At 45.9% G+C, this 24,493-nt stretch overlaps 1 protein-coding gene and 2 long non-coding RNA genes across 3 annotated transcripts; all 3 read left to right on the top strand.

The window, feature by feature from the left end:
* Positions 1 to 415: 415 nt before the first annotated feature.
* Positions 416 to 21,955, top strand: LOC311123705 (ATP-binding cassette sub-family C member 12-like; the record flags this gene model as incomplete). The annotated part of the gene is made up of 15 exons (XM_084197947.1): positions 416 to 509; positions 717 to 785; positions 1,119 to 1,208; positions 2,729 to 2,832; positions 4,520 to 4,702; positions 5,484 to 5,710; positions 7,652 to 7,789; positions 11,352 to 11,541; positions 14,859 to 14,948; positions 15,125 to 15,314; positions 16,787 to 16,946; positions 17,211 to 17,289; positions 17,759 to 17,872; positions 18,147 to 18,311; positions 19,938 to 21,955. Coding segments are annotated over 15 exons (1,986 nt in total), but the record flags the coding sequence as incomplete, so codon positions are not given.
* LOC311123707 lies at positions 12,256 to 13,032 on the top strand. The gene is made up of 4 exons (XR_014612631.1): positions 12,256 to 12,321; positions 12,368 to 12,436; positions 12,769 to 12,883; positions 12,976 to 13,032. It is a non-coding gene; the product is annotated as an uncharacterized lncRNA (long non-coding RNA).
* On the top strand, positions 13,101 to 14,449 carry LOC311123706. The gene is made up of 4 exons (XR_014612630.1): positions 13,101 to 13,146; positions 13,239 to 13,560; positions 13,607 to 13,951; positions 14,113 to 14,449. It is a non-coding gene; the product is annotated as an uncharacterized lncRNA (long non-coding RNA).
* Positions 21,956 to 24,493: the final 2,538 nt, after the last annotated feature.

The raw sequence follows: 24,493 nt of genomic DNA, 5'->3' as shown, positions 1-24,493 counted from the left end.
AGGGGGCTATGTCCAGTCTAGATATCATGTATCACTGACTCTTTAGTTTATTAGGATCAGTACACCTGGAGGGGGCTATGTCCAGTCTAGATATCATGTATCACTGACTCTTTAGTTTAGTTTATAAGGATCAGTACACCTGGAGGGGGCTATGTCCAGTCTAGATATCATGTATCACTGACTCTTTAGTTTATTAGGATCAGTACACCTGGAGGGGGCTATGTCCAGTCTAGATATCATGTATCACTGACTCTTTAGGATCCCCATTAGCTGTTGCACATGCAGCAGCTTCTATTCCTGGGTCCACACAAAACATCAAATACGGAGTCTCGTACTGTATTGGCAAGACACCGAGAGACAACAAAAAATATTTCTTACACATTATTAAAATGTATCACCTAATCTTGTATGTTAGGAACAAACTGAGGAGGAGCCGGTACAACCACACCCCATCGACATGAAGGGGGAGGACCTGGACGATCACAGGGGAAATGGAATAGAAAACCCAGGTGTAATAAGACACACGTCCGTACATATCTTAACATATATTTCACATTGAAGACAAAAACGGTGCTCTCACATACTGTATGTAATGGTATCGGAAACAAAGGTTTGTTCAAGTGTCTTGTTTGATACGTCACTGCCTTACATGTAGCTCTGCATTAAAAGGTCTGTTGTGTTTAATTAGTGGGATTTCTGTCCATGTCTTTCCACAGCTTTTGACATGTCTGATGAGAAGCCAGAAGAGTTGGGAGGAAGGGAATCGGTGTCACGTGACGTCAACGGTCATTTTGCCAACTCCTCCATTCCTTCACATTCCAATCCTCCAAAGAGTGTTATGGCTGTACACTGTGTGGCATTTTAAATGATCAAATCAATGAATTCCATCAACATGATGTTTGTTGTTGTTTATTATGTTTGCTGTTGTTGTTTATTATGTTGGTGGTTGTTGTTGTTGTTTATTATGTTGGTGGTTGTTGTTGTTGTTTATTATGTTGGTTGTTGTTGTTGTTTGTTATGTTTGTTGTTGTTTATTGTTTGTTGTTTATTATGTTTGTTGTTGTTGCTGTTGTTGTTGATGATGGCTGTTGATATTTGTTGTTGTTGCTGTCTGGTAGAGTCTAAGGACCAGCTGGTGACCCAGGAGGGTTCTCAGGAGGGTTCTGTTACCTGGAGGTCCTACCACCAGTACTGCAAAGCTGCAGGAGGTTAGAACACACCTCATTCACCTCAGCCAATCAGCCTTACTCCTCACACCTAGTGAAGCAGTGATACTCAGACCTAAGCAAATCATGAACCTTTCACTTGACTCCAACGTTGTAGCGGTATAGTGTGGGTTATGTTGAGTCATGCTGAATCCAGTCTCATCTCGTCACTCTGGTCTCTCTTCTCACCTCTGGTCTTCCCTCTGGTCTCTCCTCTCTCCTCTGGTCTCTCCTCTGGTCTTCCCTCTGGTCTCTCCTCTGGTCTCTCCTCTGGTCTCTCCTCTGGTCTCTCCTTTCCTCTCTCCTCTGGTCTCTCCTTTCCTCTCTCCTCTGGTTTCTCTTCTGGTGTCTCCTCTGGTCTCTCCTCTGTTCTCTCTCTCCTCTGATCTCTCTCTCCTCTGATCTCTCCCCCCTCCTCTGGTCTCTCCTCTGGTCTCTACTCTGGTCTCTCCTCTGGTCTCTCTTCTGGTCTCTCGTCTCTCCTCTGGTCTCTTCTCTGGTCTCTTCTCTGGGCTCTTCTCTGGTCTCTCCTCTGGTGTCTCATGTTCTCTCTACTCTGATCTCTCTTCTCTCCTCTGGTTTCTCCTCTGGTGTCTCCTCTGGTCTCTCCTCTGGTGTCTCCTCTGGGCTCTCCTCTGGTGTCTCCTCTGGTCTCTCTTATGGTCTCTCCTCTCTCCTCTGGTCTCTTCTCTGGTCTTTCTGCTGGTGTCTCCTCTGGTCTCTCCTCTGGTTTCTCCTCTGGTGTCTCCTCTGGTCTCTCTTATGGTCTCTACTCTCTTCTCTGGTCTCTTCTCTGGGCTCTTCTCTGGTCTCTCCTCTGGTGTCTCCTGTCCTCTCTACTCCGGTCTCTCTTCTCTCCTCTGGTTTCTCCTCTGGTGTCTCCTCTGGTCTCTCCTCTGGTGTCTCCTGTCCTCTCTACTCCGGTCTCTCTTCTCTCCTCTGGTTTCTCCTCTGGTGTCTCCTCTGGTGTCTCCTCTGGTGTCTCCTCTGGTCTCTCCTCTGGGCTCTCCTCTGGTGTCTCCTCTGGTCTCTCTTATGGTCTCTCCTCTCTCCTCTGGTCTCTTCTCTGGTCTTTCTGCTGGTGTCTCATCTGGTCTCTCCTCTGGTTTCTCCTCTGGTGTCTCCTCTGGTCTCTTATGGTCTCTACTCTCTGCTGTGGTCTCTTCTCTGGTCTCTCTTCTACGCTCTCCTCTGGTCTCTCTGGTGTCTCTGGTCTCTCCTCTGGTCTCTCCTCTGGTCTCTCCTCTGGTTTCTCCTCTGGTCTCTCCTCTGGTCTCTCCTCTGGTTTCTCCTCTGGTCTCTCCTCTGGTCTCTTCTCTCTCCTCTGGTCTCTCCTCTCTCCTCTGGTGTCTCCTCTGATCTCCCATCTCTCCTTTGGTGTCTCCTCTGATCTCTCCTCTGGTCTCTCCTCTGGTGTCTCTGGTCTCTCCTCTGGTCTCTCCTCCGGTCTCTCCTCTGGTGTCTCCTCTGGTGTCTCCTCTGGTGTCTCCTCTGGTGTGTCCTCTGGTGTCTCTGGTCTCCAGGGTACATACTGCTGTCTCTCATCATCATCATCTTCATCTGCCTGGTGGGGACCACTGCCTTCAGCAACTGGTGGCTCAGCTACTGGCTGGAGCAGGGATCAGGGGTAAGTCTACTGCAGTTGACCCTTCGCTAAGCCCCGCCCCCCTTGGTTACTGTTGCAACCGCTGACATTTTCCCTGGAAGCCCAATTCATCACTCAAACCACTGGCGAAATCCCCTTACAATAATGATGATGTTTTTTTTTTTATACACAATGAAATAGAACACAGACGACCCCTTGCTAATCAGAAGACACGTGGGTATGTTGTGATGGACTGGTATTACAATTGCTTCACGGGAACCTGGTAAAATGATGTTTGTAGTCTGGCTAGCCACTGAATGGCTCTGAATTCACTGTCAGCAAGCAGCCAGAGCTACAACCACTGTTGGAGCTAACTAGCGCTCTCAAATCGTATCCTTATGACAGCAGATGGGAGTTGTATTCATAACATGGCTAACTTAGCCTTGCTAACATGCATTTCGTGAAAACAAATGATATTGAGTGGCTAGCTAGCGTTAGCAACGTTTGGTGGTCAATGAGACTGAGAGCTAGCTAACCAGCTGAGCTACCAAACAATCCTCCATCAACAGGCTCTGCATTTCAGGAATCACGGTATCAAGTACCCACTGGTGCACTGTTACATTATTTAGCCATTTAAACAATTTATGTTTTTGAAGAAAACTCAGTTTTTGCCATTGCCCTCACTGGCTTTCATGGTGTTTGAAATGTGAGCTTGTCCGAGGTGTCGGACTCAACGGCAGTTGCTATCCATTGGAGCGCTGCGATTGGTTGCCCAAAATTCTGGGGCTGTGCTTAGCAAAGGGTCAATTGCATCAACAGTTTGTCGTTCCTATTTTATCAAATCAAATCAAATCAAATCAAATCAAATTTTATTGGTCACATGCGCCGAATACAACAGGTGCAGACATTACAGTGAAATGCTTACTTACAGCCCTTAACCAACAGTGCATTTATTTTAAACAAAAAAGTAAGAATAAAACAACAACAAAAAAGTGTTGAGAAAAAAAGAGCAGAAGTAAAATAAAGTGACAGTAGGGAGGCTATATATACAGTAAAATAAAGTGACAGTAGGGAGGCTATATATACAGGGGGGTACCGTTGCATAGTCAATGTGCGGGGGCACCGGCTAGTTGAGGTAGTTGAGGTAATATGTACATGTGGGTAGAGTTAAAGTGACTATGCATAAATACTTAACAGAGTAGCAGCAGCGTAAAAAGGATGGGGTGGGGGGGCAGTGCAAATAGTCCGGGTAGCCATGATTAGCTGTTCAGGAGTCTTATGGCTTGGGGGTAGAAGCTGTTGAGAAGTCTTTTGGACCTAGACTTGGCACTCCGGTACCGCTTGCCGTGCGGTAGCAGAGAGAAAAGTCTATGACTAGGGTGGCTGGAGTCTTTGACAATTTTGAGGGCCTTCCTCTGACACCGCCTGGTATAGAGGTCCTGGATGGCAGGGAGCTTTGCCCCAGTGATGTACTGGGCCGTACGCACTACCCTCTGTAGTGCCTTGCGGTCAGAGGCCAAGGCACTCAAAATTGTCAAAGACTCCAGCCACCCTAGTCATAGACTTTTCTCTCTTTTAGCAGATGAGATGACATCTGTGGCTAGCACAAGTAAAACATTTAACAAAACATGCTGCATCTGTTTTTTATAGGCTCGTTAAAACATTCTTAGTACCCTACTAAGTAACAAAGCCATATATTAACTACGGTCTCTTTAACGTGTGATTTCAGACAGCGAACGTGTCGATGTCCGACGCAGGGAACATCTCCCTGAACCCTGACCTGAGCTTCTACCAGATGGTTTACGGCCTGGTGGTGGTGGCCATGCTGGTGTTCAGCTTCATCAAGGGCTACTCTTTCACCAAAGTCACGCTTCACGCATCCTCCAAGCTACACGACACCATGTTCAGAAACGTAACTGCACACAACGCCAATGTTACCAATCACACTACACTACAACATCACTGCTGTCAGTCATATTGAAAAGGACAGGGGAGAGGGACAATGTGGGATGATAAACCCATAGAAGAGGAATTCCATAGCCTTGAATCTTGAAAAGGAGAGGGGAGAGGGGACATCCCTGTCTCGTTCCACAACAAATAGCTGGGAGACAGTATTATTAGTGTTCTACCTTCACTGTGGGATATAAATAACCTTGAAAACCCTGTGTCCTGTCTGGGTTTCAGACCTTGGCCAAACCCGTGAGTCATGTTACTTTACATTGTAGCAGTGGATAGGTCTCAGAAGATAGATGTAATGAAGATCTTACAGTAGCGTTCTCATTGATGTGTCCCTGAAAACATAACCCTAACCCTACCCCCCTGTGTCCTGCCTGTGTTTCATCAGCCCTCCCATAACCCTAACCCTACCCCCCTGTGTCCTGCCTGTGTTTCATCAGCCCTCCCATAACCCTAACCCTACCCCCCTGTGTCCTGCCTGTGTTTCATCAGCCCTCCCATAACCCTAACCCTACCCCCCTGTGTCCTGCCTGTGTTTCATCAGCCCTCCCATAACCCTAACCCCCTGTGTCCTGCCTGTGTTTCATCAGCCCTCCCATAACCCTAACCCCCTGTGTCCTGCCTGTGTTTCATCAGCCCTCCCATAACCCTAACCCTACCCCCCTGTGTCCTGCCTGTGTTTCATCAGCCCTCCCATAACCCTAACCCTATCCCCCTGTGTCCCGTGTGTGTTTTAGATCCTGAGCAGCCCCATGAGTTTCTTTGACACCACCCCGACGGGCCGCATGGTGAACCGCTTCTCCAAGGACCAGGATGAGGTGGACACCATGCTGCCCTTCAACATGGAGAACTTCCTGCAGTTCTGCCTGATGGTCACCTACACCATCGTCACCATCACAGCCGTGTTCCCTCCGCTGCTCATCGCCATCACGCTGCTGGGGGCCATCTTCACGCTCATACTCTAGTGAGTCAACCAGCATCTTTACATTTAGAGTTCGCTCATTTGGCCGACGCTCTTACCCAGGGTGACTTACTCTAATGAGAATATTTCTTTAGCAAAAATGAGCGAACACCCTCAACACTTAAAATACACGTCACAAAAGCAGATAAATCCATCAAAACAGTATCATTTGTTATCTGATGAGAAAGAAATTTAATGAGCATGAACTTCATAATCTTCATTATCATTGTCCTTACTGTTGTTGTCTTCACTGCTATTGGTCATCTGTCGTCTGTTACAATTGATGTTCCGTATCCGTGTACAGCATGTGGTCCAAGCTGCACTGTACTCCAAGTCATCTCCTGTGGGGTGTGTTTCCGAGTCCTGTGGGGTGTGTTCCGAGTCCTGTGGGGTGTGTTCCGAGTCCTGTGGGGTGTGTTTCCGAGTCCTGTGGGGTGTGTTCCGAGTCCTGTGGGGTGTGTTCCGAGTCCTGTGGGGTGTGTTCCGAGTCCTGTGGGGTGTGTTCCGTGTCCTGTGGGGTGTGTTCTGAGTCCTGTGGGGTGTGTTCCGAGTCCTGTGGGGTGTGTTCCGAGTCCTGTGGGGTGTGTTCCGTGTCCTGTGGGGTGTGTTCCGAGTCCTGTGGGGTGTGTTTCCGAGTCCTGTGGGGTGTGTTTCCGAGTCCTGTGGGGTGTGTTCCGAGTCCTGTGGGGTGTGTTCCGAGTCCTGTGGGGTGTGTTCCGAGTCCTGTGGGGTGTGTTCCGAGTCCTGTGGGGTGTGTTTCCGAGTCCTGTGGGGTGTGTTTCCGAGTCCTGTGTGGTTTGTTTAGCAGATGTTATAGCGGTGTAGCGAAATGCTTGTGTTTCTAGCTCCGACAGTGCAGTAATATCTAACAAGTAATATCTAACAATTTCACAACATATACCCAATACACACAAATCTAAGTAAAGCAACGGAATTAAGAATATATAAATAAATATATGGATGAGCAGTGTCAGAGCGGCATGGACTAAGATACAGTAGAATAGTATAGAATACAGTATATACATATGAGATGAGTAATGCAAGATATGTAAACAGTGATTTCTAATCTATGTATATAGGCAGCAGCCTCTAATGTGCTAGTGATGGCTATTTAACAGTCTGATGGCCTTGAGATAGAAGCTGTTTTTCAGCTTTGATGCACCTGTACTGACCTCGCCTTCTGGATGATAGCGGGGTGAACAGGCAGTGGCTCGGGTGGTTGATGTCCTTGATGATCTTTTTGGCCTTCCTGTGACATCGGGTGCTGTAGGTGTCCTGGAGGGCTGGTAGTTTTCCCCCAGTGATGTGTTCGGCCGGCCTGCATCACCCTCTGGAGAGCCCTGTGGTTGCAGGCGGTGCAGTTGCCATACCAGGCGGTGATACAGCCCGACAGGATGCTCTCAATTGTGCATCTGTAAAAGTTTGAGGGTTTTAGGTGCCAAGCCAAATTTCTTCAGCCTTCAGTTTGTCGGTGATGTGTACTCCGAGGAACTTGAAGCTTTCCACCTTCTCCACTGCGGTCCCGTCGATGTGGATAGGGGCGTGCTCCCTCTGCTGATTCCTGAAGTCCACGATCAGCTCCTTCATTTTGTTGATGTTGAGTGAGAAGTTATTTTTCTGGCACCACACTCCCAGAGCTCTCTGAGTCCTGCGTGGTGTGTTCTGCAGTGTGTTCTAAGTATGTTGTGGTTGTGTTCTGAGTCCTGTGTGGTGTGTTCTGCAGTGTGTTCTAAGTATGTTGTATGTTGTGTTCTGAGTCCTGCGTGGTGTGTTCTGCAGTGTGTTCTAAGTATGTTGTGGTTGTGTTCTGAGTCCTGCGTGGTGTGTTCTGCAGTGTGTTCTAAGTATGTTGTGGTTGTGTTCTGAGTCCTGCGTGGTGTGTTCTGCAGTGTGTTCTAAGTATGTTGTATGTTGTGTTCTGAGTCCTGCGTGTTGTCTCCACAGTATATTCCAGAGGAGCATCAGAGAGATGAAGAGGATGGAGAATGTGAGTCGTTCCCCCTGGATCTCCCTGACCACTTCCACCATCCAGGGCCTCAGCACCATCCACGCATACAACAAGGGAGAGCAGTACCTCCAGCAGTAAGACATGTCTCCTAACCCTGACTCTAACCCTAACCCTACAACAAGAGATAGCAGGACCTCCAGCAGTAAGACATGTCTCCTAACCCTGACTCTAACCCTAACCCTACAACAAGAGATAGCAGGACCTCCAGCAGTAAGACATGTCTCCTAACCCTGACTCTAACCCTAACCCTACAACAAGAGATAGCAGTGTATCCAGCAGTAAGACATGTCTTCTAACCCTGACTCTAACCCTAACCCTACAACAAGAGATAGCAGGACCTCCAGCAGTAAGACATGTCTCCTAACCCTGACTCTAACCCTAACCCTACAACAAGAGATAGCATGACCTCCAGCAGTAAGACATGTCTCCTAACCCCGACTCTAACCCTAACCCTACAACAAGAGATAGCAGGACCTCCAGCAGTAAGACATGTCTCCTAACCCTGACTCTAACCCTAACTCTACAACAAGAGATAGGAGGACCTCCAGCAGTAAGACATGTCTCCTAACCCTGACTCTAACCCTAACCCTACAACAAGAGATAGCAGGACCTCCAGCAGTAAGACATGTCTCCTAACCCTGACTCTAACCCTAACCCTACAACAAGAGATAGCAGGACCTCCAGCAGTAAGACATGTCTCCTAACCCTGACTCTAACCCTAACCCTACAACAAGAGATAGCAGGACCTCCAGCAGTAAGACATGTCTCCTAACCCTGACTCTAACCCTAACCCTACAACAAGAGATAGCAGGACCTCCAGCAGTAAGACATGTCTCCTAACCCTGACTCTAACCCTAACCCTACAACAAGAGATAGCAGGACCTCCAGCAGTAAGACATGTCTCCTAACCCTGACTCTAACCCTAACCCTACAACAAGAGATAGCAGGACCTCCAGCAGTAAGACATGTCTCCTAACCCTGACTCTAACCCTAACCCTACAACAAGAGATAGCAGGACCTCCAGCAGTAAGACATGTCTCCTAACCCTGACTCTAACCCTAACCCTACAACAAGAGATAGCAGGACCTCCAGCAGTAAGACATGTCTCCTAACCCTGACTCTAACCCTAACCCTACAACAAGAGATAGCAGGACCTCCAGCAGTAAGACATGTCTCCTAACCCTGACTCTAACCCTAACTCTACAACAAGAGATAGCAGGACCTCCAGCAGTAAGACATGTCTCCTAACCCTGACTCTAACCCTAACCCTACAACAAGGGAGAGCAGGACCTCCAGCAGTAAGACATGTCTCCTAACCCTGTCTCTAACCCTAACCCTACAACAAGAGATAGCAGGACCTCCAGCAGTAAGACATGTCTCCTAACCCTGTCTCTAACCCTAACCCTACAACAAGGGAGAGCAGAACCTCCAGCAGTAAGACATGTCTCCTAACCCTGACTCTAACCCTAACCCTACAACAAGAGATAGCAGGACCTCCAGCAGTAAGACATGTCTCCTAACCCTGACTCTAACCCTAACCCTACAACAAGGGAGAGCAGAACCTCCAGCAGTAAGACATGTCTCCTAACCCTGACTCTAACCCTAACCCTACAACAAGAGATAGCAGGACCTCCAGCAGTAAGACATGTCTCCTAACCTTGACTCTAACCCTAACCCTACAACAAGAGATAGCAGGACCTCCAGCAGTAAGACATGTCTCCTAACCCTGACTCTAACCCTAACCCTACAACAAGAGATAGCAGGACCTCCAGCAGTAAGACATGTCTCCTAACCCTGACTCTAACCCTAACCCTACAACAAGAGATAGCAGGACCTCCAGCAGTAAGACATGTCTCCTAACCCTGACTCTAACCCTAACCCTACAACAAGAGATAGCAGGACCTCCAGCAGTAAGACATGTCTCCTAACCCTGACTCTAACCCTAACCCTACAACAAGAGATAGCATGACCTCCAGCAGTAAGACATGTCTCCTAACCCTGACTCTAACCCTAACCCTACAACAAGAGATAGCAGGACCTCCAGCAGTAAGACATGTCTCCTAACCCTGACTCTAACCCTAACCCTACAACAAGAGATAGCAGTACCTCCAGCAGTGAGTTACTGATACCCTCTCATACCTACCAGGCCATACGAGAAACAATAGTGAACACTATCAAATAATTAGTTAAAATAAGATTAGATTAGATAAAATTAGATTAGATTGTGTGTTTGCTCATTTGATTTGCATCTCAAAGTTGCTGTGTGGCCAAAGTTCAGATACTAGTTAAAACATACATATTATATCACATATTACCATTCCAACAATGCAGACCGATACCAGTTCAACATACATATTATATCACATATTACCATTCCAACAATGCAGACCGATACTAGTTAAAACATACATATTATATCACATATTACCCACCAGAACACTCCATGATTAGAACAAGATAGAAGGAACAACACAGTTTGCTGACACCTCAGAAACAGTTCCAAATAACTTGGTCTGACCATGGTTTCCTCTACCTGGGGAAATAACTTGGTCTGACCATGGTTTCCTCTACCTGGGGAAATAACTTGGTCTGACCATGGTTTCCTCTACCCGGGGAAATAACTTGGTCTGACCATGGTTTCCACACCTGGGGAAATAACTTGGTCTGACCATGGTTTCCTCTACCTGGGGAAATAACTTGGTCTGACAATGTTTCCTCTACTTGGGGAAATAACTTGGTCTGACAATGGTTTCCTCTACCTGGGGAAATAACTTGGTCTGACCATGGTTTCCTCTACCCGGGGAAATAACTTGGTCTGACCATGGTTTCCACACCTGGGGAAATAACTTGGTCTGACCATGGTTTCCTCTACCTGGGGAAATAACTTGGTCTGACCATGGTTTCCTCTACCTGGGGAAATAACTTGGTCTGACCATGGTTTCCTCTAACTGGGGAAATAACTTGGTCTGACCATGGTTTCCACACCTGGGGAAATAACTTGGTCTGACCATGGTTTCCTCTACCTGGGGAAATAACTTGGTCTGACAATGTTTCCTCTACTTGGGGAAATAACTTGGTCTGACAATGGTTTCCTCTACCTGGGGAAATAACTTGGTCTGACCATGGTTTCCACTACCTGGGGAAATAACTTGGTCTGACCATGGTTTCCACTACCTGGGGAAATAACTTGGTCTGACCATGGTTTCCACTACCTGGGGAAATAACTTGGTCTGACCATGGTTTCCTCTACCTGGGGAAATAACTTGGTCTGACCATGGTTTCCTCTACCTGGGGAAATAACTTGGTCTGACCATGGTTTCTTCTACCTGGGGAAATAACTTGGTCTGACAATGGTTTCCTCTACCTGGGGAAATAACTTGGTCTGACCATGGTTTCCTCTACCTGGGGAAATAACTTGGTCTGACCATGGTTTCCTCTACCTGGGGAAATAACTTGGTCTGACCATGGTTTCCTCTACCTGGGGAAATAACTTGGTCTGACCATGGTTTCCTCTACCTGGGGAAATAACTTGGTCTGACCATGGTTTCCTCTACCTGGGGAAATAACTAAACAAAAACAACAACAAGAAGTGGTAAAAAATAAGGTTTGTAAACACCGTTGTGGATTGTTTTCCAGGTTTAAGGAGATGAGCGACAACAACTCCAACCACTTCCTGTTGTTTAACTGTGGGACGCGCTGGCTGTCCTTCTGGCTGGACTTTCTGTCTGCCTCAGTCACTCTGATGGTGGCTCTGTTCGTGGTGCTCAGTTCTCCTGATACCATCAGCCCTGCTATGAAGGGCCTGGCGCTGTCATACACCATACAGGTAGAGTCTAATACACCATACAGGTAGAGTCTAGTACACCATACAGGTAGAGTCTAGTACACCATACAGGTAGAGTCTAGTACACCATACAGGTAGAGTCTAGTACACCATACAGGTAGTCTAGTACACCATACAGGTAGAGTCTAGTACACCATACAGGTAGAGTCTAATACACCATACAGGTAGAGTCTAATACACCATACAGGTAGAGTCTAGTACACCATACAGGTAGAGTCTAATACACCATACAGGTAGAGTCTAGTACACCATACAGGTAGAGTCTAATACACCATACAGGTAGAGTCTAGTACACCATACAGGTAGAGTCTAGTACACCATACAGGTAGAGTCTAATACACCATACAGGTAGAGTCTAATACACCATACAGGTAGAGTCTAGTACACCATACAGGTAGAGTCTAGTACACCATACAGGTAGAGTCTAGTACACCATACAGGTAGAGTCTAGTACACCATACAGGTAGAGTCTAGTACACCATACAGGTAGAGTCTAGTACACCATACAGGTAGAGTCTAGTACACCATACAGGTAGAGTCTAATACACCATACAGGTAGAGTCTAATACACCATACAGGTAGAGTCTAGTACACCATACAGGTAGAGTCTAGTACACCATACAGGTAGAGTCTAGTACACCATACAGGTAGAGTCTAGTTTACCATACAGGTCGATACTAGTACACCATACAGGTAGAGTCTAGTACACCATACAGGTAGAGTCTAGTACACCATACAGGTAGAGTCTAGTACACCATACAGGTAGAGTCTAGTACACCATACAGGGTGAGTCTAGTACACCATACAGGTAGAGTCTAGTACACCATACAGGTAGAGTCTAATACACCATACAGGTAGAGTCTAGTACACCATACAGGTAGAGTCTAGTTTACCATACAGGTCGATACTAGTACACCATACAGGTAGAGTCTAGTACACCATACAGGTAGAGTCTAGTACACCATACAGGTAGAGTATAGTACACCATACAGGTAGTGTATAATACACCATACAGGTAGAGTCTAGTACACCATACAGGTAGAGTCTAGTACACCTTAGTACACCATACAGGTAGAGTCTAATACACCATACATGTAGAGTCTAGTACACCATACAGGTAGAGTCTAGTACACCATACAGGTAGAGTCTAGTACACCATACAGGTAGAGTCTAGTACACCACACAGGTAGACTCTAATACACCATACAGGTAGAGTCTAGTACACCATACAGGTAGAGTCTAATACACCATACAGGTAGAGTCTAGTACACCATACAGGTAGAGTCTAATACACCATACAGGTAGAGTCTAGTACACCATACAGGTAGAGTATAGTACACCATACAGGTAGAGTCTAGTACACCATACAGGTAGAGTCTAGTTTACCATACAGGTCGATACTAGTACACCATACAGGTAGAGTCTAGTACACCATACAGGTAGAGTCTAATACACCATACAGGTAGAGTCTAGTACACCATACAGGTAGAGTCTAGTACACCTTAGTACACCATACAGGTAGAGTCTAGTACACCATACATGTAGAGTCTAGTACACCATACAGGTAGAGTCTAGTACACCATACAGGTAGAGTCTAGTACACCACACAGGTAGAGTCTAATACACCATACAGGTAGAGTCTAGTAAACCATACAGGTAGAGTCTAATACACCATACAGGTAGAGTCTAGTACACCATACAGGTAGAGTCTAATACACCATACAGGTAGAGTCTAGTACACCATACAGGTAGAGTCTAGTACACCATACAGGTAGAGTCTAATACACCATACAGGTAGAGTCTAGTACACCATACAGGTAGAGTCTAGTACACCATACAGGTAGAGTCTAATACACCATACAGGTAGAGTCTAGTACACCATACAGGTAGAGTCTAATACACCATACAGGTAGAGTCTAGTACACCATACAGGTAGAGTCTAGTACACCATACAGGTAGAGTCTAATACACCATACAGGTAGAGTCTAATACACCATACAGGTAGAGTCTAGTACACCATACAGGTAGAGTATAATACACCATACAGGTAGAGTCTAATACACCATACAGGTAGAGTCTAGTACACCATACAGGTAGAGTCTAATACACCATACAGGTAGAGTCTAGTACACCATACAGGTAGAGTCTAGTACACCATACAGGTAGAGTCTAGTACACCATACAGGTAGAGTCTAATACACCATACAGGTAGAGTCTAGTACACCATACAGGTAGAGTCTAGTACACCATACAGGTAGAGTCTAATACACCATACAGGTAGAGTCTAATACACCATACAGGTAGAGTCTAGTACACCATACAGGTAGAGTCTAATACACCATACAGGTAGAGTCTAATACACCATACAGGTAGAGTCTAATACACCATACAGGTAGCGTCTAGTACACCATACAGGTAGAGTCTAGTACACCATACAGGTAGAGTCTCGTACACCATACAGGTAGAGTCTCGTACACCATACAGGTAGAGTCTCGTACACCATACAGGTAGAGTCTAGTACACCATACAGGTAGAGTCTAATACACCATACAGGTAGAGTCTAATACACCATACAGGTAGAGTCTAGTACACCATACAGGTAGAGTCTAGTACACCATACAGGTAGAGTCTAATACACCATACAGGTAGAGTCTAATACACCATACAGGTAGAGTCTAATACACCATACAGGTAGAGTCTAGTACACCATACAGGTAGAGTCTAATACACCATACAGGTAGAGTCTAATACACCATACAGGTAGAGTCTAGTACACCATACAGGTAGAGTCTAGTACACCATACAGGTAGAGTCTAGTACACCATACAGGTAGAGTCTAATACACCATACAGGTAGAGTCTAATACACCATACAGGTAGAGTCTAGTACACCATACATGTAGAGTCTAGTACACCATACAGGTAGAGTCTAATACACCATACAGGTAGAGTCTAATACACCATACAGGTAGAGTCTAGTACACCATACATGTAGAGTCTAGTACACCATACAGGTAGAGTCTAATACACCATACAGGTAGAGTCTAGTACACCATACAGGTAGAGTCTTGGTTAATGAACTGTAGTGTGAATCTCTGTTGTTTCATGTTGCTTCCTTTACATGTTGGGTTGATTATTGCTCTACCATTATTCACTGTTTCACTGCCAGTGACACACAATTTCAGGACTACCAATATTCAATATTATTCAGTGCTGCCCTCTAGTGTTCCAAATTGAAACCTACAAGGGAAGAGCCGTCAGAAGGAGTCTGTTGACTGTTGTTTTTGATCTGTTCTCCAGTTGACAGGTATGCTCCAGTACGTGGTAAGGCTGTCTACCGAGCTGGAGGCCAAGTTCCTGTCTGTGGAGAGGCTGCAGGAGTACATCGAGGTGAGACGTCAAGACTTTCAACTAAAATATACATATTATTTTACAGAAATAAGGTCTTATCAGCTTCATTTCCTTAATACCCTGTTATTCTCCTATCCAGGGTTGTGTGTCTGAAGCGTTGCTGTACCGTTAATCTACGGATGCTTTCTAACTGTTATAATAATGTTCCTTTCCAGGGTTGTGTGTCTGAGGCGCCCAGGAGAGTTAAAGACGCCCTCATCCCAGAGGGTTGGCCTGATAAAGGGGCCATCGCCTTTAAGGACTACACAATGAGGTACAGAGAGAACACCCCCATCGTGCTCGACGGACTGCAGCTCAACATCCAGCCCAGAGAGAAGCTGGGCATCGTGGGGAGAACAGGCTCCGGTAAGGCCTCAGTCCAACTGTGTTGTGTATATAACCTGGATGTGTTGTATAAAACCTGGATGTGTTGTGTATATAACCTGGATGTTTTCTATATAACCTGGATGTTTTCTATATAACCTGGATGTTTTCTATATAACCTGGATGTTTTCTATATAACCTGGATGTTTTCTATATAACCTGGATGTGCTGTATATAACCTGGATGTGTTGTGTATATAACCTTGATGTGTTGTGTATATAACCTGGATGTTTTCTATATAACCTGGATGTTTTCTATATAACCTGGATGTTTTCTATATAACCTGGATGTTTTCTATATAACCTGGATGTTTTCTATATAACCTGGATGTGCTGTATATAACCTGGATGTGTTGTGTATATAACCTGGATGTTTTCTATATAACCTGGATGTTTTCTATATAACCTGGATGTTTTCTATATAACCTGGATGTGCTGTATATAACCTGGATGTGCTGTGTATATAACCTGGATGTTTTCTATATAACCTGGATGTGTTGTATATAACCTGGATGTTTTCTATATAACCTGGATGTGCTGTATATAACCTGGATGTTTTCTATATAACCTGGATGTGCTGTATATAACCTGGATGTGTTGTATAAAACCTGGATGTGTTGTGTATATAACCTGGATGTGTTGTGTATATAACCTGGATGTGTTGTGTATATAACCTGGATGTTTTCTATATAACCTGGATGTTTTCTATATAACCTGGATGTTTTCTATATAACCTGGATGTTTTCTATATAACCTGGATGTGTTGTATAAAACCTGGATGTGTTGTGTATATAACCTGGATGTGTTGTGTATATAACCTGGATGTGTTGTGTATATAACCTGGATGTTTTCTATATAACCTGGATGTTTTCTATATAACCTGGATGTTTTCTATATAACCTGGATGTTTTCTATATAACCTGGATGTGCTGTATATAACCTGGATGTGTTGTGTATATAACCTGGATGTTTTCTATATAACCTGGATGTTTTCTATATAACCTGGATGTTTTCTATATAACCTGGATGTGCTGTATATAACCTGGATGTGCTGTGTATATAACCTGGATGTTTTCTATATAACCTGGATGTGCTGTATATAACCTGGATGTTTTCTATATAACCTGGATGTGCTGTATATAACCTGGATGTTTTCTATATAACCTGGATGTGCTGTATAAAACCTGGATGTGCTGTGTATATAACCTGGATGTTTTCTATATAACCTGGATGTGCTGTATATAACATGGATTTGTTGTGTATATAACCTGGATGTTTTCTGTATAACCTGGATGTGCTGTATATAACCTGGATGTTTTCTATATAACCTGGATGTGTTGTGTATATAACCTGGATGTTTTCTATATAACCTGGATGTGCTGTATATAACCTGGATGTGCTGTATATAACCTGGATGTGTTGTATATAACCTGGATGTTATATGTTACCCAACAGGGAAGTCTTCTTTAGGAGTAGCCCTGTTCCGCCTGGTGGAACCAGCTGCAGGGACGATCTTCATAGATGGGGTGGACACCAGCCTTATCGGCCTGGAGGACCTCCGCAGTAAACTATCGGTCATCCCCCAGGACCCGGTCCTATTCATCGGCACTGTCAGGTAATATCAGTCAATACACTGCGGTCACAGACGGGGAATATCACAGTCTACCACTAGCTACACAGTACACCAGTCAACTGTTGACACAGGCTCCATAGACCACCATGCAGGCATCTTGAATCCACAGGAGCACAGGCCGTTTACAAATGTCCTCTATCTCACTGGGTTCAGGACTAGTTTTTCCAGGTCACTCACACCAGTTGTGGCCACTCTTGTCGGCCAGTGTTACTGTATCTCCACATGTGACCTGTTCCCCTGCTGCAGGTATAATCTGGATCCTTTCGACAACTATAGTGATGAGGACGTCTGGTCTGCTCTGGAGAAGACCTACATGAAACAAGCAGTACGTACAGCGTCTATGTGGAACATTACATAAGGCGGGGTTTACTGGCTTTTGGTTGACTCAGCTCAAGTGTTGAACCCCCAGTTGAAAGTCACAAGCATTCGTACAGGAGTATAGATGATGATGATGATGCTGCTGATGATGATGATGATGATGATGATGCTGATGATGCTGATGATGATGATGATGATGATGATGCTGCTGCTGATGATGATGATGATGATGATGATGATGCTGCTGCTGCTGATGATGATGATAATGCTGATGATGATGATGATGCTGCTGCTGATGATGCTGATGTTGATGCTGATGATGATGATGATGCTGATGATGATGATGATGCTGCTGCTGCTGATGATGATGATGATGATGATGATGATATGATGATGATGATGCTGCTGATGATGACGATGAGGACCATCACTATCATGATGATACCAACGATGCCACGTCCCTCTGTGTGTCTCAGATCTCCAGTCTCCCTGAGAAGCTGCGGTCTGAGGTTGTGGAGAACGGGGAGAACTTCTCTGTAGGAGAAAGACAGCTGATGTGTATGGCCAGAGCACTGCTACGAAACTCCAAGGTCAGCTCGCAGAAAGATCTAATTTTACAGCCACATAGAATGTAGATACAGCTAGTCATACTGTATTCCAGGAAAATCAGCGTTGCACTTTATTTTACGGTAAAGGAATTAGCAGGTATTTACTTCCTAATTGACATTAGAAAATCGCAATTTCACTTAGTTACCTGGCCTGGATTTCCAAGCTTCTTCCCGACCTGGAAGGACTACATAGCTAGTAACCCAGTAACCTAATAACCTGAATGACATGTTAGTCTGCTCTCCTCTTCTTTCCCAGATCATCTTGTTGGATGAGGCGACAGCGTCGATCGACTCAGAGACAGACTCCCTGATCCAGCACACCATCAGAGAGGCCTTCCAGGACTGCACCATGCTCACCATCGCTCACCGCATTAACACTGTCCTGGAGTCAGACCGCATCCTGGTCATGGACGCTGGAAAGGTAAGATATACACACACACACAGACAGACAGACAGGCACACAGACAGACAGACAGACAGGCAGACAGACAGGCACACAGACAGACAGACAGACAGGTAGACAGGTAGACAGGCACACAGACAGACAGACAGGCACACAGGTAGACAGGTAGACAGGCACACAGACAGACAGACAGGCACACAGGCAGGCACACAGACAGAGAGACAGGCAGACAAACAGACAGAGAGACAGGCGGGCAGACAGACAGACAGACAGACAGGCGGGCAGACAGACAGACAGACAGACAGGCAGACAGACAGACAGACAGAGAGACGGACGGACATACAGACAGACAGGCAGACAGACAGACAGGCACACAGACAGTTAGGCAGGCACACAGACAGGCAGGCAGACAGACAGACAGGCAGGCAGACAGACAGACAGACAGACAGACAGACAGACAGGCAGACAGACAGACAGGCAGACAGGCAGACAGACAGGCAGACAGACAGACAGACAGAGAGACAGGCAGACAGACAGACAGAGAGACAGGCAGACAGACAGACAGGCACACAGACAGGCACACAGACAGGCAGACAGACAGGCAGACAGACAGAGAGACAGGCAGACAGAGAGGCGGGCAGACAGGCAGACAGACAGACAGACGGGCAGACAGACAGACGGGCAGACAGACAGACAGAGAGAGAGACAGAGAGACAGGCGGGCAGACAGACAGGCGGGCAGACAGACAGGCGGGCAGACAGACAGGCGGGCAGACAGACAGACAGACAGACAGACAGGCGGGCAGGCAGAGAGACAGGCAGACAGACAGACAGACAGACAGGCAGACAGACAGGCGGGCAGAGAGACAGGCGGGCAGACGGACAGACAGACAGACAGACAGACAGGCAGGCAGGCAGACAGGCGGGCAGACGGACGGACAGACAGACAGACAGACAGACAGACAGACAGACAGACAGACAGACAGACAGACAGACAGACAGACAGGCAGACAGACAGACAGACAGACATACAGGCAGGCAGACAGACAGACAGACAGACAGACAGACAGACAGACAGACAGACAGACAGACAGGCAGGCAGACAGGCACACAGACAGACAGACAGACAGACAGACAGACAGACACACAGACACACAGACAGGCACACAGACAGGCACACAGACAGACAGACAGAGAGACAGGCAGACAGACAGACAGACAGACAGACAGACAGACAGACAGACAGACAGGCGGGCAGACAGACAGGCAGGCAGACAGACAGGCGGGCAGAGAGACAGGCGGGCAGACGGACGGACAGACAGACAGGCAGGCAGACAGGCAGGCAGGCAGGCAGGCAGACAGACAGACAGACAGACAGACAGACAGACAGACAGACTAGCTAACTGACCTGCTACAAACACAGAACCCCACTCTGGGGTTCAAACAGATTCCAAATACTAAAGCATAAAGATTTCAAGGCACTCCTGCTTTACGCTTATCAGAGAACATTTCATGTCTTGGCATAGTGGTTTCTAAAACGTTTCAAAACAAACAAAACATTGGTCAATATTGATAGACTGAGAGGAGATAGATTGATGTATAAATGAACTGATATGTGTGTGTGTGTTCTGTGCCCGCCTGGCAGGCGGTTGAGTTTGACAGTCCAGAGGTCCTGATGCAGAGACCAGATTCTCAGTTTGCAGCTCTCCTGGCTGCAGCCAACACCGTCAACACGTGATCCTGGCCCAGGTCTGGGCACCCCCACATCTGAAGTCTGGACACACCCCCATCTGAAGTCTGGACACACCCCCATCTGAAGTCTGGACACACCCCCACATCTGAAGTCTGGACACACCCCCATCTGAAGTCTGGACACACCCCCATCTGTAGTCTGGACACACCCCCATCTGTAGTCTGGACACACCCCCATCTGAAGTCTGGACACACCCCCATCTGAAGTCTCCCCCCCCCCTGTCCTTAACTGTCCTTAACTGTCGGACCACCCCCCCCCTGTCCTTAACTGTCCTTAACTGTCGGACCACCCCACCCCTCAACACTTTCTCTGTTTTCCACAGACACACATTAATCTGCACGTGGCTGCATGCAGGCTTACCCACACACACAGGGAATGGTCTGTCCTGAAGCCTAGGGCATTAGCCTCATGCTAGCATTGACTAAGGAGGCTGTATCAGGCAGTAAGACCATTATGAAGTGACATAACAGCAGTAATACCATTATGAAGTGACAAAACAGCAGTAATACCATTATGAAGTGACAAAACAGCAGCAACACCATTATGAAGTGACAAAACAGCAGTAACACCATTATGAAGTGACAAAACAGCAGTAACACCATTATGAAGTGACATAACAGCAGTAACACCATTATGAAGTGACATAACAGCAGGAACACCATTATGAAGTGACAAAACAGCAGTAACACCATTATGAAGTGACATAACAGCAGTAACACCATTATGAAGTGACAAAACAGCAGTAACACCATTATGAAGTGACAAAACAGCAGTAACACCATTATGAAGTGACAAAACAGCAGTAACACCATTATGAAGTGACATAACAGCAGTAACACCATTATGAAGTGACATAACAGCAGTAACACCATTATGAAGTGACAAAACAGCAGTAACACCATTATGAAGTGACAAAACAGCAGTAACACCATTATGAAGTGACATAACAGCAGTAACACCATTATGAAGTGACAAAACAGCAGTAACACCATTATGAAGTGACATAACAGCAGTAACACCATTATGAAGTGACATAACAGCAGTAACACCATTATGAAGTGACATAACAGCAGTAACACCATTATGAAGTGACATAACTTTGTCTTTGATATGATTCCCAGCACTTTGTCTTTGATATGATTCACAGCACTTTGTCTTTGATATGATTCCCAGCACTTTGTCTTTGATATGATTCACAGCACTTTGTCTTTGATATGATTCACAGCCCTTTGTCTTTGATATGATTCACAGCCCTTTGTCTTTGATATGATTCCCAGCATTGTAAATATGCAGTAAAGAGGATTTATTTTTGATAATCCTGGGTGAACGTTAGCCTGGATACCAAACCTGTTTGTGCTGTCATTCCACTCCTTGCCATTACTTGTCAAATGCCAATGAGTGGCAAGGAGTGGAATGACAGCACAAATGGTATCCAGGCTAGGTGAAGGAAACGTCACAGTGAAATCTCATCCTCATGTAATAGATGAACAGATTCCTGCAAAACTGATGATGATGATGATGATGATGATGATGATGATGATGATTATTATACGTGGTGAAATGACCTGTTATGTGTCTTAATCTCTTGATATTTATTTAAAAGTATATTTATTAGATGTTCTATGTCTCTGAATTGAAAGTTTATGTGAAAGTGTCAAAGATAAAGTAGTGAACACAGTGTACAAACATCTTCTGTACATAGCTATATATATATATATATATATACTATATATCCTGGATGGATGGTTATTACATCTCATGGGCTTTTGTTTGGATGAGTCTGAGAATGTGTAACTCTTCCATCTTCAACGCATAGTGTTTTAAATTTGATTGTTATTTGATTCGAATATATCCCAAATCACTGTTATACTTCAGCTGTTTTTACCTCAATAAAGCACAACTCAAACTTGGATAGCCTAATATTTTAACTTGGAACAATGATCAAACTACAATCCCCAAAATACTAGAGGTGATCTGATTCTACAGAGCTGCCGTCGGAACACTAGAGGTGATCTGATTCTACAGATCTGCTGTCGGAACACTAGAGGTGATCTGATTCTACAGAGCTGCTGTCGGAACACTAGAGGTGATCTGATTCTACAGAGCTGCTGTCGGAACACTAGAGGTGATCTGATTCTACAGAGCTGCTGTCGGAACACTAGAGGTGATCTGATTCTACAGAGCTGCTGTCGGAACACTAGAGGGGATCTGATTCTACAGAGCTGCCGTCGGAACACTAGAGGTGATCTGATTCTACAGATCTGCTGTCGGAACACTAGAGGTGATCTGATTCTACAGATCTGCTGTCGGAACACTAGAGGTGATCTGATTCTACAGAGCTGCCGTCGGAACACTAGAGGTGATCTGATTCTACAGAGCTGCTGTCGGAACACTAGAGGTGATCTGATTCTACAGATCTGCTGTCGGAACACTAGAGGTGATCTGATTCTACAGAGCTGCCGTCGGAACACTAGAGGTGATCTGATTCTACAGAGCTGCCGTCGGAACACTAGAGGTGATCTGATTCTACAGAGCTGCCGTCGGAACACTAGAGGTGATCTGATTCTACAGATCTGCTGTCGGAACACTAGAGGTGATCTGATTCTACAGAGCTGGTGTCGGAACACTAGAGGTGATCTGATTCTACAGAGCTGCCGTCGGAACACTAGAGGTGATCTGATTCTACAGAGCTGCTGTCGGAACACTAGAGGTGATCTGATTCTACAGAGCTGCTGTCGGAACACTAGAGGTGATCTGATTCTACAGAGCTGCCGTCGGAACACTAGAGGTGATCTGATTCTACAGAGCTGGTGTCGGAACACTAGAGGTGATCTGATTCTACAGAGCTGCCGTCGGAACACTAGAGGTGATCTGATTCTACAGAGCTGCCGTCGGAACACTAGAGGTGATCTGATTCTACAGAGCTGCTGTCGGAACACTAGAGGTGATCTGATTCTACAGAGCTGCTGTCGGAACACTAGAGGTGATCTGATTCTACAGATCTGCTGTCGGAACACTAGAGGTGATCTGATTCTACAGAGCTGCTGTCGGAACACTAGAGGTGATCTGATTCTACAGAGCTGCTGTCGGAACACTAGAGGTGATCTGATTCTACAGATCTGCTGTCGGAACACTATAGGTGATCTGATTCTACAGAGCTGCTGTCGGAACACTAGAGGTGATCTGATTCTACAGAGCTGCCGTCGGAACACTAGAGGTGATCTGATTCTACAGAGCTGCTGTCGGAACACTAGAGGTGATCTGATTCTACAGAGCTGCTGTCGGAACACTAGAGGGGATCTGATTCTACAGAGCTGCTGTCGGAACACTAGAGGTGATCTGATTCTACAGAGCTGCCTGTCGGAACACTAGAGGTGATCTGATTCTACAGAGCTGGTGTCGGAACACTAGAGGTGATCTGATTCTACAGATCTGCTGTCGGAACACTATAGGTGATCTGATTCTACAGAGCTGCTGTCGGAACACTAGAGGTGATCTGATTCTACAGAGCTGCTGTCGGAACACTAGAGGTGATCTGATTCTACAGATCTGCCGTCGGAACACTAGAGGTGATCTGATTCTACAGAGCTGCTGTCGGAACACTAGAGGTGATCTGATTCTACAGAGCTGCCTGTCGGAACACTAGAGGTGATCTGATTCTACAGAGCTGCCTGTCGGAACACTAGAGGTGATCTGATTCTACAGATCTGCTGTCGGAACACTATAGGTGATCTGATTCTACAGAGCTGCCGTCGGAACACTAGAGGTGATCTGATTCTACAGAGCTGCTGTCGGAACACTAGAGGTGATCTGATTCTACAGAGCTGCTGTCAGTATAAACCTCCATACAGGAAGGGATAAAGTGGACTGGTGGTTCTGATCGCTGGTCATCAACGGTTTGCTGTAGTGCACCTCTGCACTCTCATGCAATGTTTATGACAGACCTGTGTGGCTCAGCTTGTAACAGTGGGGGTGCTAGCAAAGCCAAGGTTGTCGTTTCTTGCAGGGATTACATACACACAGTAAACATATATACCCTGTCTGTCCTGTAAGTCACTTTTGATATAATCATCTGCTAAGGCATATAGACAGCATGGCTGATTCTAGGACAGTCCCAAATGGCACCCCATAGGGCTCTGGTTATAAGTAGTACACTATAGCGAATAGGGGGCCAGTTGGGACTATACCATAAGTGTTGTTTTATACTGTACTGCCTGTAGTGTCACCTATGGCCACCAGGGGTCACTGTGTCCCTTCGATCTACTGTGATGTGTTGCAGTAGGATTGCATCGTCTTCAGATGCCAAGTGATGAAACATGCTGTAATGTGTTGATGTATTGAAGTGTAAAGCAGACAGTGATGGTTGAAGAAGAGAGAAGAAGAGTTGTGCCAGGAACTCTATTCAGTTCAGCATCACCTTCTGGGATCAGCCACACTTGGGAACTCCC

Source organism: Coregonus lavaretus, assembly GCF_964263955.1.
Source record: "Coregonus lavaretus genome assembly, contig: HAP1_SCAFFOLD_3795, whole genome shotgun sequence".
In the NCBI taxonomy this organism is placed as follows: Eukaryota; Metazoa; Chordata; class Actinopteri; order Salmoniformes; family Salmonidae; genus Coregonus; species Coregonus lavaretus.
This window is presented reverse-complemented; position numbering and strand designations above follow the sequence as displayed.